Source organism: Tupaia chinensis, unplaced genomic scaffold (genome assembly GCF_000334495.1).
Source record: "Tupaia chinensis unplaced genomic scaffold, TupChi_1.0 Scaffold000115_1, whole genome shotgun sequence".
Classification (NCBI taxonomy): domain Eukaryota; kingdom Metazoa; phylum Chordata; class Mammalia; order Scandentia; family Tupaiidae; genus Tupaia; species Tupaia belangeri.
In genome coordinates, this window is record NW_006159579.1 from 6,130,228 (window position 1) to 6,146,043 (window position 15,816).

At 51.1% G+C, this 15,816-nt stretch overlaps 1 protein-coding gene across 1 annotated transcript; it reads left to right on the top strand.

Moving 5' to 3' along the window:
* Positions 1-6,047: 6,047 nt before the first annotated feature.
* Positions 6,048-7,563, top strand: ADIG (adipogenin). Its single transcript, XM_027770194.1, has 2 exons — positions 6,048-6,214; positions 7,445-7,563. The coding sequence occupies exons 1-2, from the start codon at positions 6,088-6,090 to the stop codon at positions 7,561-7,563; spliced, it is 246 nt and encodes an 81-aa protein (XP_027625995.1). The 5' UTR covers positions 6,048-6,087.
* Positions 7,564-15,816: the final 8,253 nt, after the last annotated feature.

Consider the following 15,816-nt stretch of genomic DNA (forward strand, 5'->3'; position numbering starts at 1 on the left):
CCTGCTGGTAATGATGATACACATTTTAGCCATAAACTTTCTTTAAAAAGTGACAATTTTAGTTAAATGTAAGCCTTTTAAGGAGGAAGGCTTTTATGCATCTCAGTTAAACACATGCATTGGTAGTATCAACAAATTTGCAAATTAGAAGTTGAAGATAGTTTTATACCTCACTTTTTAGGAGGTTGTATTCAAAATTAAAATCTGCTTCAGAATCTTCCAGGACATTGAAAGGTTCGTGTTGATAGCATGGAGGAGAAGGAAAGGCATCTCAGCCTTCACTGTGGGCCTGTTTGTCATCCAGTTGTCAAACATACAAAAAGAACATAAATGTTTTTTGTCTGAATTAAAATATTTCATATTTTCTAATTTTTCATAAAGTTGTCCTTCTAATCACTGCACAGAGCTATCCAAAGGCCTCAGTTTCTGAGCATCCTGGAAAAAGACCTAAAATGGAGGTATAGCCTTGTCCTTTAATGGAAATGCAAGTCAAGTTTCTGGGGTAAAAAGTTACAAGACAACAGTGATGCCTCCACTCTCTCCATTGTAATCCAGCTCAGTGACATGATGACAGGTTAAACATCTATGATTCCCTGATTAAATATCAAAGAATTTAAATTCACTATAGGGGTTGGGAGAATTATTTGGTCTTTGTTTCTCAATTCAGGACCAAGCAACACACTGCAGTAGGTTATGAAGGATTCTAATTTGGGGTTCAGGAAGTAGCCCCTCCATGCTACTAATTGAGATCTCTCCCAGAGAGCTACTGGACTTTATCGTAATGACAAACATTAGTGACCTCTTTGGTGGCTGCTGTTGGAAATGACTGTTGTCGTCGTGTTTTCTAGACTTTGCCAGCTAAAGGCACAACACATCCCTGCCAGGGTTTTGGATACTTCTGTTACCTCGCTGCTACTTTTCTGCCAGGGATAAACCTTTTGAGGAGGCCAGACCCAGAATGTTCTTACAAGGATTCCTGTTACAATGCTACAGTATACACCGCCCATTTCTCCTATTCTTATGTGCTTTCTTCTTTAGTAAGATTATTTTATGTTAAGAAAATAAGTGACATCTGAAGTCCAAAGAGGACTGATCACAGTTTTATAAGAGGTGTTTTCCCATTTGAACTCTGGTGTGAGTAGATTCTTCTGTAGGTCAGGGCTACAGTGGTCTGTTTGGCTTGATCTTTTGGTAGAGTCTCCGTAGGGAGTGGTGGATAGACTAGGACCTAAGTCCCTGTCAGGTATCTATTCCAGAAGTATGTATTTTGGCATCTACAAGCTAAAACTGGGCATAGCAGCTCTTGGTTTTAGGTTTTCCGTACTTTTTTCTTCATGTTTGTTTTAAGCTCAGGTAAAAATAACCTCCAACTCCTCCTTCTGTACTCCAGTTTCCATTCAGGGTATAATATTATCCAATAATTTATTTTCTTTTTATGCTGGGCAATAAATTGATGTTTCCAGAGAGCTGCATGGGGAGAGGGGGATGTAGGATAAAGTTGAGCGATTTTACCCTAAAAAAAATGTAGTAGCTCAGCATGAATAAGATGAGGTTTGATAGCTTTCCAGGAAATTCCAGCTTGATATTTCAGGAGGAAAATGGCCCTTGTTCTAGTTGAAGTGAAAAGGCTATAAATTAACAGACAATTTAACAACATTCCAGAGGTTAAAAATAACTGATGTATGTCCAAAAAAATGAATGTTGTGTGTGTTGGCGATGGGCTTGCTGATGCTGCAGTGAGCTCTCATTTCTGACAGCCCTTTGTAATTCTGATGGTTTTGATAAGTGAGTAACCATGCTGAAAGCAGTCTGTGATCTGGGAGACTGGACTTCCGGGGAAGGAGGGATGTGCGATCCCTGAAGGCAGGAAGAGCAGCAGAGTATGAGGTGCACATGCCTCACCAGGTGCTGGTTCCTTCTCAAATAACAGCTGCCCAAAAGAGTGTGATAAGAACCCTTAGATGTTTCACTAGTATGAATCTGAATTCATCACCAAGTTCACCCAGCTGCCTGTGTTAAGTCACTTCAAGTAGAATCATGCCAGAGGAACAGGTTTCAGACCTAGTGAGAGTCTTTAGCAGCCCGCCTGATCAATTTGCCAGTACATGCTCCAGACTTGGGGGGCGAAGCTAGGGCCACTTTGATCTGTGACTTCAGTAGTCCAGTGACTGCACATGCCAGGTGTGCCAGGGGATGGATGAACATCTTGTTGAGTGACCCAGTAGACAAAAGCAAGTCACTGTTAAGGGAGGGAGGTTTTCCTTCTCTGGTTGAGAGCACAGAAGACTGTGGGGAGGGCTTTTGCCTTTTTAATCCTTTCCTAGCTTACCCAGCTCTCCCTTTTGTCCAGGACTTCCTCCTAAGACTCCCTCCTGTCCATTGGCCCTTTGATAGGAATAATTACATGGTGAGTTGACCCCCTGCTCCTCTGGCCACACACACCTACCCATACACACTTACACACGTACACATGCATGCAAGCATTTTCCATTTCCAGGTCATCTATTTCATGGCAGCCTGTTCTCTGGACGCATTTATAAATACAAAACACCTACCCCTTTGGCCCATAACATCAGTTGCCTGTAGGTTGTGTGTCTGAGGCCTTCACAAGCCATTAACTTTGTACATATGTTGGGCAAGTGTTTGTTGGGCTCTGCAGACTGACTTTGAGAGAGGCAAAGTCTTCAAGAGCTTATTTCATCTGGAACGTGGGACTTTGCCCAAGGTGGGAGTGGCCTTGCTCAAAGATGAGTTTTGTGGTAGATGGTAAAAGACGTTCTGGGGGAAATTTGACCCTCCTGCTGGCACTGGTTCTCCATTCAGCATTTAAAAACCCATTCAGGTTATATCTTCCTAAGAAAAGAGTGGATTTCTATGTTTACATGAAATGATCATTGGAGTTAAGATGACCTGCTTTAAAGATTTCCAAGATAGCCTCTCTTCCTGAGACGGAGAGATTGGAGGGGATCCATTTGTACAATGTGGAATCAAACTGTGGGTTTCTCAGTAGCTAATGAAGCCATGTACTGTATAGTGTTTTTCTCAATACCAACTCATGTTCTTCAGATGCTTTTCTGTTTTATAATGGTGAGGGAAAAGGTGTAATTTGGGATTCCACAGTGCCTTGCATATAGTAGGCGCCCAATAAATACTTGTTGAAGCAAACCAAGTTTCCCAAGTCTTCGTCTCTTGCAGTGACCAAGACATCTTTCTCCTCTGAAGGGCTTGGCAGTTGTGGCTGAAAAATAAGCAGTATCATTATTTGCTTGAAATCATATATACAATTTGTATGAATTTCAGTATGTTGCCAAGACATGGTTTTTTCGTATTGTATTTTCTGTAAATATTTCTGGCACTGAACTGTAAAGTAAAGGCGAACTGTAAATACAAAGGTGCACCCGTGTCCCCTCCCCTCCTGTGTTTTATCTGCGTCGGTTAGGGAAGAAGGCCCAGAGGTTTGTTTGTATTTATGCTGATCCTTTGTCCAGAAGAAACCCATGGAATATTGAATGTAATACATTTAGTCAATTAAATTTTAAGGAGATTCTTATCTAATAACTTCATGTGTGCTTTTGGTTCCAGGCAGGGGTGCCCCTAATTCACTCTTTTTCCAGGGCGTCCACTCAGCTTTGGCTACCTTTCATCATGTAGCTCTATAGATTTTCACCCTGATTTCATAGCATTTCATGAAATATTCAAAACTCATTGTTAAAGGAAAGATATTTGGCCCCCTATGCTGGAATAAACAGGGCTAATCAAAACACTGCCAGCAGAGGCGTATCCTACAGAGGCTGGGCGTCTCTGCGTTGGGAGCAAAGAAGTGCCTGCTGTACCCTTTGCCAGCAGAAAATCCGAGCTCCACCAAGGCTGGGAGGGTGCAGAGGAGGTCACCCCCCTCCCACCCCTGCTTAGGGTTGGCTGCAGAGGGTTGCGTGAGACCAGACTGGTCCCTCAAGGCCTAGATCGCATGCCACTTGAGGAAACGCTGAGAACTGTCATGGTGCATGCCCCAGCCAAGAGCCACCTCCGACCCGACATGGACTCACCATGTTGCTAGTGAGCTGCCTTCCTGCGGTGTGTCCACGCTTGCTCTACCCTCACCATGGGACCTCCTGCTGTACCTGGTGGCCAAGGAAGCTGACCATGCAGTGGCCGTTTTGGCATCTGAAGAAAAGTGTGTAAAAGCTTTTCCCACCCATGCTGAGCTGCTCTCTCTGTCCCTAAACCCTCCAGAACTCAATGCCAAGAAATGGCCTCCAGTCCTGATCGCTCTGCGCCTGGGCCCAACCTCAGCCCTGTGTCCAGCCTGGCAGGGCACTGCTCTTAGATCCACATCCTAGCACCAGCTGCTCAGACTTCTTTTGTGGACTCTGACCACCATATCACTGGGTTAGGACCCCTTGTGAACAGGCCCCAGCTGTCCTCTCCCCTCCCCACTCTTTCTGCATGCGACTGACCTGTGTGCACTTTCCCTGCACTGGTGTCTTCCTAAAAGGGGTCTTTCTACCCCAGGGGTCCCCTTAGACCAACCACCCGTTCCCTGGATTCACTTCCCCAGCCTGGAACCAGTTCTGCCTGACTGCAGGCTGTGCTCTTAAACCACAAAAAGCCACAATCTCCCAGTCAAGTCCAAGAGTCACCTTGGTCCTTGTCAGTGAATGGAGTCCTGAGCCTCACCCCGACAAGGTCTGACCCAGTAGGGCAGAGCCAGCCCAGACACTGCATATTTATTAAGTGTCTTCCAGTCCCCTCCATCTGCCAGCAGTGACAGGCCTGTGGTCTGGGGAGCCTCTGGGGAGCTGTGGTGCAGCGGCTGGTCCTTCCCAGCCTGGCCAGGGTCTCTCCCTCCACCTGGAAGACCCAGAGCCTGCTTCCTGTCCCAGGGGCCTGGCACATGGAAGTTTCTTCAATGCTTTATGAATGAATGAATGACAGAGGCGAGGTGGGAGAAAATAAAAACGGCATTCGAAGCGTTCTGCTCACATAGGAGAACAAAGAGCATAATGAAAGCCTTAGAAGTCTCACTGAAAACCTCATGGGGATGCAGAAGCTTCTAGATTATACAGTAACCATGTAGTGAGGGTCTACTACGTATTAGAAGGTTTTTAAGTGGGAGCCCAGTGACCCAGTCATGCATGGCAGACAGGCTTTGTTTAGCCAATATTTTTTTTTTTTGAGAGGTTTTTGCTATAGGGCACCTGCGTTCATCAGAAAGACAGAGACAGAGAGACAGAAAGTGAGAAATCACCCCCCAGGGGGCGTGGCCATGCCGCAATCCCTTCTCCATTCTCCTCCCAGGATCTTGGCATGCACACACATGCACCTGGCCTGAGTTTAAGCTGCCAGGTCCGGGACTCAAACCGTGGTCAACTACATGGGAGTCCAGCGACATAGCCATTACGCCAACTTTGGTCCCTAGCCAGCAGATTTGAGCCAGTATTTCCCAGTGGAGATATTTTAGATAAAAATCCAGACTTTCTGGCTCTCTCCAGAAGTTGAAGATGGGGCAGTACTAGACCTGTGTTTCTCATGTGGCAGCCCCAGGCTGGCCACACAGATGCCAGCTTTGGATGTGCTAAGCTCATCCAGTGTGCTCAGGTCCCCTCCCCTCCCATGTAGTGTGGGGTGCCCATGAGTGGCTACAGCCTGGGGACCTCGCTGGCCCCCAGAGGTGTCTGTGACCTCAGATACTCAATATGAACATCCACGGGGAGTTCATTTTGGTCTCACCATTCTACTTCTCTAACTTCAGAATTATTTCCATCTTAGGACAGAGAGGGTCAGGGAGGTGTCACATGCACCCAGTAACTGGCAAGCTGGGATTCACACCCAGGCCATCCTGCGGGGAGCCTGGGCTTCTATTCTCAGCCAAACTATCTCGAACTAGCCCGCCTCCTACCCATTCCTCCAAAACATATCTCCCTGAAGGGCTATCCCATAGCCTTCACCTGAAGGAAACTGTGACCTTGTTATGTCACCGCACAGTCACAATTGGGCTGAGAGCAGAGCACGGCTCAGCCCGCCAGTTCCCCTGGGGCAGCCCCACTAGCCCTGGCCAGGCTGGTCCAGCTTAGCTGCACAAGCACCATGAAATACCCTCTGGTGCCGCTGGTGAATGACCTCACGTTTCCTTTCCTGGTTTTCTGCCTCTGCTTGCCCGTGGGTTTGCTGCTGTTCTGGTTGGTCATCTGGCTGCGCTTCTTACTTCGCCAGGGTGAGCTGTGTACTCGTCCAGGTTGAGCCCTAACCTCAGAGCTGGGCAGAAAGTCAATAGGCCAGGGTATCCTAAAACAACTGCAGAAAGGGGGCTCTATTCGGGCATTTTAATTGCTGGCCCAAATACAAGCCATTGACTGTAGAAGGACTGGTGTGGTCATTGAGGGTTTCTTAACCTAGAGTCCAAGAATGAGTCCCCAAGTTTGGGAAGCAATGCATTTGTGTGCATCTGTGTTCCCTCAGGGTCACTGTGAGCCTATGTGATCTTTTGTACAAATTATAAAGAGGTGGCTCCTCAGGGCAAATGAATCAGAAAATGTCGGGCACATGCAAACACACACAGCTTGTTTTTCAAGTCACCAGGTCTGGGACTCAAACCACGATGTTAGCTGTGTGGGATTCAGCTGTCTCAACTGCCGTACTATGGAGCCATCCCTATAATGCAGTGATTTTTTATAGCATGCCACCTGAGATGGACTAGTTCTCCATGTGATGTGGATGTTCTACCGTTAGTCAACCAAGACCCCTCCTTACGGATACGCACATGGTTTCACGTGTCGGGACCAGCAGTTGGAGTAATGGCTATGTCCCTGGACTCTCATGTAGTCAACTGCGGTTCAAGTCCCAGACCCAGTGGCTTAAACTCACAGTGGGTGTATGTGCATGCATGCCCAAGATCCCAAGAGGAGAATGGAGGAGAAGGGATTGCAGTGTGGCCATCCCCCCTGGGGGGTGATTTCTCTCTCTCTCTGTCTCTTTGTCTCTCTGGTGAACAGATGTGCCCTATAGCAAAAACCTCTCAAAAAAAAAAAAAAAAAAACCCCCTAAAAAAAAAAAAAAAAAAAAACACATGGTTACTGTTCATGTGTTCTTCATCACAGAGCCGTGCTGGGTGGAAGCCATGTGCCTGTATGCTCAGATATTTGTTACTGAGCTGGTTTTACACGGATGAGTGGGTCAGTGCCTTCTCCTGGGCCGTGCCCAACACGGTAGGCCTTGTGCTCGCCTCTAGGGTCCTTTCCTGTTTAGTGGAGGGATGTGGCCACAATTCCTCGCTCCTAGCCCTGCAGTCTTTGTGAGGTCTCAGGACTGACCCATATGTCATGATTCTACCATGGCCCCTTGGCCTCAGGCAAGGCTGGAGGGATACCTAGGCCTGGCAGGGGACTCCTTTGGGGTTGGAGACAGGGTGTGGCCACCTGAGGGGCCTTGTCTTCTACTTCCACAGATTCAGAGGAAAATGACTCCATTTTATGCTTCGATTGGGAGCCTTGGAGCAAAGGCCCAGCTGAGTTTTGCTGGGAGGGAACGCTCCACAGCCAGGAGGAGGAGAGGCTCTACCGGTGAGCTTGCTCTGCCAGGTGAGGCCCTTCCAGGGATGGGAGGCTGGAAGTGGGAGCCTCGGGGCCTGGCCGCCTCCCTGGGCAGCCGCTCTGTTGGAGAGTTGGCTGCCTCCATTATGTCGGGGGACTGGCTCCTTGAGCCATGGCAGAGAGCTCGCCATCTCTGCTGTGTTGGAAAACCTCAGCCGCATTGTGTTGGGCACCTGTTCTTGCCATGGTGGAGGGCCAGCCACCTCAGCCATGAAGAATTTCTTTTCAATGGACCTCATACCCTTTCCTCGCTGACCTCACCTCCCACCACTCTCCTTGGGGTCTTGGCACTGGCTGTTCCCTCTGCCTGGAACCTTCTTCCTTCAGATATCTGCTCGGCGTCTCCCTCCCTCCAACGTTTTGCCTGATCACTCTATTTGATTGGGAATCCCCAACCCGCCCTCCTCCTCCCTGTTCCACTCTACCTTTTGTTTTGCCAGGGCACCTAGCACCTTCTGACATGCTACAGTGGCATGTCCTGAGCACTCAGAGCACTGCCTGACACATAGCGAGGCCTCCCTATGAATTTGTAGGAGTGGCGTCATCATAGCAGTAGTAATGGCTGGTGCTCCCCGGGCCTTGACAGTCACCACAGACCATGCTAAGCATTTCCCGCCCGCACAAAGTCCTCTGAAGAGGATGCCGCTCTTACCTCTGGTGACGAATGAGCCCTGGGTGTCCAGGCAGTGAAATAATTTGCCCAGAACACCACAGCAATTGCACGCATGGAACACCTAGGAGACCTCATCCATCCCAGTGGGGTTAGATGCCATCTCTGTGCCAATGACCCGAAATGTGTGTGTCGCTCTAATCTTCCTTCTGAACGCTCTGACCTGTCTGCTTGGGATCTCTGCATGTCTGCAGTGGGATCTGTGATTCTTGTTGCTACCCAAAAAGGCAAAACATAGCACCCCACTCTTCTGCGATTGATCCCCATACTCAACCCGTAGGCCTATAAGTCAGCCTCCAGGCCTTCCCTCCCACTCTGTCTCCCAGCCATCAGCAAGTCCCAGTGACCCTGCTCTCGATCTGTCAGCATCCTCCAGAGCCTGCCGTACTCTGGAATCAGCCCACACGACACACTTACAGGTCCTACTCTCCCACCCCCGTGGACCACGGCTCAAAGCCCCTTCCTGTCTGAGTAGAGAGGTGAACAGTGAGAGAGCCCCCCTGCTCAACCTTGATTCAGCGATTCTTAACCTTTCCGGGTCATGACCTCAACAGTTAAGGGCTATTTCCCAGAAACAGGCATGCCCTCCATAGGCACGCGGTCCAAGATTTGTGTGCAGTGCTGGCTTCATGGGAGTGCAAGCCACAACCACACAAGGTCCCCTGCCAGGAGGGCCCCATTGGTTTGTGCTCTGCTGTTGCTGTCCTGAAATTCTCAGTATTTGAACAAGGGGCCCAGCATGTTCATTGGCAAATGGGCCCTGTAATTATGTAGCCTGCCCTGTTTGTGTATAATTAAAGGGGTGAGAAAATAAGATTTTCAGACTCTGCACAAGAGCCCTGTCCCATTTCTACAGAGACCTTCCCAACTCCTTTGTGTCTCTGTTTCTTAGTTACTCTTTCCTTCCAATGTCAGCTCCGCACCAACCTGCATTTGCTTCTAGCTTGTTTTCCCCAGAGTCAGCTGGGCTGTGCCGATGGCCGAAGTAGACAGCAGAGACTTGCCATGAAGGAAGAGAACTTTGGAGGTGGAGGTGCCTCCCTGGGACCCAAAACTCTCCTCCCCAGATGGACACAAGAAAACCTCCAGGGGAGCCAGCCCTTCTCCATCATCTCAAATCACCCCCGAGGCCTTCCAGGGAGGTATGAGAAGGCACATGGGGAGAAGTGGGCTGGCCAGACTGCAGAGGTCCCAGGGCAGGGCCTACCGAGGGTGTGGGTTATTTTGAAAACGAGGCAGTTCCTATGCTCAGGAAGTCCCTGACAACCTGCCAGGCCTGGTCAAGTCCCATTTATTCAGTGAATCGTGGGGCCCATGGCCAGGCCGGCCCTGACTGGAGAGTCCCTGGCACCCTCTGACGGTGCCTGACCCTCTTCAACTTTTCAATGGGAACTTCCATTTCCTGATTTCACACTCACTTCTTGATTAGAGTTTAGGTTGATTTTTAATAACAAATAATCATTTAAAAAGTATGCTAGATGGCACATACATTTGCCAGAGAGAGAGAGAGAGCTAGAGGAAGAGAGAGGAGAGAGAGAGGGGGGAGTGAGAAAGTACCCCCATGAAACATGGTCACACCATAATCCCTTCTCCTCCATTTCTCCTTTTGGGGTTTGGGGCATACACACACACATGCCTGGCATGTCTTTCAAGCTGTCAGGTCCAGGACTTGAACTACAGACTTGTCCATGTGGGATCCAGCTGCATTAACTATCAGACCACCAGCCCAACAAATACTCATCTGATAACTGTCTAGAGGGCATCCATCATGAGCCTAGTTACAGAAGGAGTGGCTCGCATTTAGAAATACTCAGTGTGCGCTGCGGGCACTTCTCTGTGTGGTTTACAGACAGGAGCGCTTTTAACTCTCAAGAATTCTATGAGGGGGACCAGCAGTTAGTGTAATGGCTATGTTGCTGGACTCCCATGTAGTTGACCGCGGTTCGTGTCCTGGACCCGGTGGCTTAAAACTCACGCCGGGCGTGTGTGCGTGCGTGCCCAAGATCCCGAGAGGAGAATGGAGGAGAAGGGATTGCGGCGTGACCATCCCCCCTGGGGGGTGATTTCTCGCTTTCTGTCTCTATGTCTCTCTCTGTCTGTCTGGCGAGCGCACGCGCCCTACAGTGAAAATCTCTCAAAAAAAAAATTAAAAGAAAATTTAAAAAAAATTAAAAAAGAATTCTATGAGGTAGGGTCCTTGGCTATTCCTGCCTTACTGACGGGGAAACCGAGGCACATAGCAGTCAAGTAATTTGCTCGGCATCACAACAGTGGAGTGAGAATTTGAACGTAGGCTCCATGACTCCAGAGCCAGGTCCAATCCATGGTGCCAGTACCTCTCCAGGCTGGGGCGTTGGGGAGATGTGGTGAAAGGTTCTGATCTTTGAAGAGGTTTAGTCTCTCCTTGCACCCCCACTGACTACCCAGGGACAGCAGGGCTGATGGGTGGAGAAGGGGACCTTCCCTCCCTGGTACCAACTAGTATTAACTTTAGCCGCTCTCTCTCCTTCGGTCCACATCCTACGGCCTTTTAAATGTCCGAAGGAGAGAGAAGGGGGCCCAAATTGTTAGCTGGTCTGATCTTTGGTCCCTGCGCATCCTGCCCTGTTAGTCAGAATGATCCAAAGCACAGTCAGAACACGCCCGCCCCGCTCCCCTGCTTAAAGCCCTCTGATTCCCTGTTGTCCTCGGGCCACGTCTGAGCTCCTCATGGGCTGTAGAGAGCCACCCTTTGGGATCCAAGCCCCACTGAATCTGTTCCTGTCCACAGTCTGCCATGAGCACTCTTGACCTGGGTTTTCACATGTAGGAGCTTTTGTCTAGAGGACCTGCTCTGAAAAGAGTGAAGGCTGAATATCGGATAGATGCATTGGCCTGGTCTCTGGCACAGTCGGTGGCGTACTGGGCTGCGGACCTGGAGGTCACATGCAGACGGTGGTTCAAATCCCTCACCAGCTTGGCCTGAAACATTCTGGGTCATGCACACGTGCCCAGGATCCTGGCAGACCGGCAGAGAGGGATGTGACCAGGCCCTCTGGAGGGGGCTTCTCTCTGTCTCCCATGTCCACCTGGGCTCTGTCATGGGAAAACCTTGATATGTGCATTGCCATTTTACAGGTATTGCCAAGTTGGTACCGAAAGGTGGCACCAAGGGCATATAAAGGTCCCCACAAAGGTGGCACTCTGTGCATCTCCTGCACATGTGTGCACGCACACACAAACACACACTCCACACGCTTTCCTCACACCTGCTTTGTTCTGCCTAATGAGCTTTTGTCAATGCTGGTTTCCCTGGAGCTTCTGGAGAGGTCGAATAAGCACTTTGGTAACAGCCTCCCATGGCGGAAGCTTCTCCCTGGCTCTGTCTGCCATTTCTCCAGCCGCCCTGCTCTGTGGTCCATGAACTGTCCTCTCTGCTGTCAGGAGGCTGCCGGAGCATTGTTCAAATTCCCCACCGACCCAGGAAAGCCAGACAAGCCACTGAATCCCCCTGCCCTGCAGCCACTCTGAAAAAGGCAGGAGGAGTGGACCGTGAGGGTGAGCGGGCGTAGCCAGGCTCACCAGGCTCTGCCGCCTGGGCTGAGCAGGGAGGGTGTCGGTCAGCCCAAGCGGCAGAGGCAGGTGAGACAGATCTCGGTGTGGGGAAGCAGCTCTAGGTGGCGATAACAAGGAGTGTGAGGGGCTGAGATCCAGGGCCTCTGAGGGTGTCCGTGGGGGCCCTATCCTGGTGCACGCACAGTGAGATGTGAGTGTGTGACATAAACACCCCGTGATCCCTAGTTCCAGGCTCCAGGGCACATCGCCCCGTGCAGCAGCCACAGTTGGCGGAGTGCCCATGCATCGTCCTGCTGTGGGGACAGCACCACCCATCAGGTGGGCCAGAGTTCCACTTTCAGGTGAGGAAACTGAGGTGCAGAGGATAAATAATTTGCCCACAGTCACGCACCAGAAGTGGCCCGTTTTTCCGACTCTCAGCTCCGACGTGTTTCTCAAGGTCCACGGTAAGACTCTTTCTCTTCCTAGACTGGAACAATGCAGCCTGGGCCGTGCTGCTACTGTGTGTAGGAAACACTTACAAAGCCGGAACAGTGACCATGTGCCCCCAGCCTGCAGAGCGGAGAGGCTGCCAGGACAGTAGCCAGAACACACGGGGGCCAGCAGACGGCCCCACCCCACGTCTGCTGTCTCCACACATCTCTCAGGTTTGCCCTGGGACCACACCTCAGCCTCTCCTACAAGCTCTCAGAGCTTCGGTGTATCATTGGCAGCGTGGTCGAACCCCAGTGTATTCGGTTCCTGGAGCTCCCACAAAGTGAATCACACCCTGGGTGGTTCAGGTTGATGGGCATGTGTGGTCACATAGTTCTGGAGGCCGGAAGTCCGGATCAAGGGGCTGGCTGCGCCTTGCCCCTTCGAAACCTGCAGAGGAGAGAGCCTTCCTTGGCTCGTCCAGCTTCCGGCAGCTCCAACGCTGTTCCTTGGCTCAGCTGCGGCTTTGTAAGTGCTCTGTAAATTGTTGTCAGAAGAAAAAGGTTGAGTGCCTGGAAATGAGGTGCTCTGTGTGCATCATTCGCCAGGCACTGTTTAAGAGCTTGACATAGGAGCCAGCAGGTGGCATGGTGGTTGAGGCTCTGGACTCCCACATGGCTGACCACAGTTCGAGTCCTGGACACAGTAGCCTGAAAAATCACACCAGGTGCCTGTGCATGTATGCCCAAAAATTCTGAGAAGAGAATGGAAGATTGTGGCATGGCCATCGCGCCCTGGGGGGGTGATTTCTCACTTTCCTTCTCCTTGTCTCTGTCTCTCTCTCTGGCAAGTGCACGTGCCTTATGGGAAAAAAAATGCTTGACATGCGTTAACTCACTGAATCCTCATAACCACCCCTCAAGACAGGCATGATTTCCATTTAAGCGATGAGGAAGCCATACTCAGAGAGGTTAAGGCATTTTCCTGAAGTCACATAGCATTCAGTGTCGGAGCTGAGGATCAGTCTCAAGCCTAGGAGGCTCCACCACGTCACAGTCACATGCCGGGGGCGGGCTGGCCAGAGGGTACCCGGTGCTGTAGTGAGAGGTGTGTGCAGGAAGGCAGAGGAGATGGGGGTACACAGCTCATAGCCCAAGGGCTTTCTGGGTCTGAGGGGCACAGAATGAGACTCCAGGATAGAAATAGGGTTGTCTGGATCACAGGCTTCCCAGAGAGCTACTGGCGGGCTGCCCGGGTGCAGGGCCAACAGGACTGAGTCACTCCACTGTGACCCAACCGGCCAGGCCGATACTCTGGGGCTGAGGAATGTTGCCCGGGGCGCGGACACGCTTCTCTGGGCTTCGTTCTGAGGTTAGGAAACCAGGAGGTGGCACTTCCTTAAAAAGGCTTGAAATGCAGCTCGCCCAAGGTTCAGGCTACTCTCTCTCCCTTCTCGCTTTCTTCCAGGGATTCCCTGCAGGTAAGGTGGCGAGCCAGGCTTTCGGATCTGGACTAGATGTTCATTTACTCAGGCACGAGTGTGTTACTCCAGCATTTATTTATGGATATATTTACTCACTTATCCACCCATCCAACTAATAACTCATTCACTTGTCCCTTCATTCACTCATCACTCACATTTTCACACATAAAGTACACGGCACCCACAGTCCCTCCACCCATCCACCCGTCCCCGAACTAGCCATCCATCCAGCCTCCTGTCCAGTCGTCTTCCTAACCATCCCTTTTCTCATCCAGCCATTTTCTGATTCAACCTTCCATTCTTTCTTCCATCCATCATCCATCCATCCACCCACTCACCCACCCATCCGTCCATCGTCCAACCACCCAGCCAGTCAGCCAGCTTTATTAAGCCCCTACTGTTTCCCACGCAAAACTCCTGACTCAAAGTCGTTCACACCCGCTTTCATGGCTGATTCAGCTTATGTCCTGGGTGGCCTCAGCACCAATGGAAGCTCCTGCTCTCCGGCCTCTTGGTGGCTTAGTTCCACTGTCTCCTCGGGAGGAAGCTCAGGACAAGTGGACGGTTGGTCCTCTGTGCAGCCCCCATCTGTGTGTCCCATCCAGAGACAGCTGCCTGACAGTCGGGGTACCCCTTCGTCCTGTAGGGCCTGTCCCACCTTTATTAAAAAATTGGCCAGAGGGTGTGTGCACTCACTGGAGAGAGAGAGAGAGGAAGTGAGGAAGCAAAGCAACCCCATTTCATCACCCTGTTGGGGTCCTGGGCACAGGCACACACGCGCCTGGCACGTTTCTCAAGCCGCCAGATCCAGGACTCTAACCGCAGTCAGCCACGTGGGATCCAGTGTCTTAGCCACCATGCCTCCAGCTGGCCCCTTATCTGTCGATGTCAGGCCCATGCATGGTCAGGGCACTGCAGCCCCAGTGAGGGGGTAACTCCAGTTTGGGGGCTTCATTTCTCAGCCTCCCCCAGGCCAGAGGAAAGCTCCAGACCACGGTGACCTGTGGACTTGAGGAGCACCTGGGGCCTCCCTTTGAGTAAAAGCACGTATGCCACCTGAGAGGGTTGTGACACTCAGAGTCTTGGACCAGGGCTGGGCAGGCCAGGGCATCCTGGGGAAGACAGAAGGGACTCTTCGTCTGTCACAGATGCAGGGAACGGGACGGGTGCTCCTTACGTGGCCCTCAATGTCCCACGGCTAAGCCTCTGCAGGTACCCTTCTCTGCAACCGGAACCCCTCTTCATGCCCTGCCCCTACCTGAGGTTCAGCCTTCAGTTCTCACCTCAGCTGAGAAGCCGCCTCTGCCAGGAAGCCTTCCTGAGGGCCCCAGGCCTACTCTTCTCTCTGAAACATTATCGTAGCTGCCAAGTAGGGGCTTCACAAGTACTTGAATGAATGAATGAATGCGCTCCATTTTACACACCAGGGAATGCACTTTCCCGGCTTCCCCCACCTCAGCCTTTTCCCAGCTAGCACCTGCTCCTTCACATTCCAGCCCAAGGGCCATTCCCAGGGGGCCCTCTGGACCCCACATACCACCTCTCCTGCTTCCTGCCCCTGCGGCACCCTCCCAGCCCATCCCTTTCCACACCCCGGCACTTCCTGCTTGTTTGGTCCTGGCAAACGCCCCATCACCTTTTCACAGAGACAGAAACTAAGGCTCAGAGAAGTCTCCGAGGAAACCGCCAAGTCGGGAGCCCTGGGGCCCTGATGGCTTTTTTCCACCCACATTAGCCAGATACTTTATTCATCTGGTTTTATTTCAAGACCAGGGTAGCTATAGGTACTAGCAGTAGTGGTACAAATAATGTTTCATGACTATTTTTTAAAGATGCCATTTCCACTTCCCAGTCCCTGTGCAGGTGGGAGAGAGTCGGGGGTGTGTGTGTGTGTGTGTGTGTGTGTGTGTGTGTGTGCCTGCCCAGAAGTGGCCCCGACCAGGCCAGCCCCGCCCCAGGAGGAGGCTGGACGGTTGTCCCAGTGTGGGGGTGTCTGGGAATTGGGCGTGCCACAGGCCCTGCGTCTTCCTTCTGCTGGCACTGCAAACTGAGTTGTCCTCGCGGCGACAGTGCAGCAGCTGACTGGAGCCTCACGGTGCCAGCCC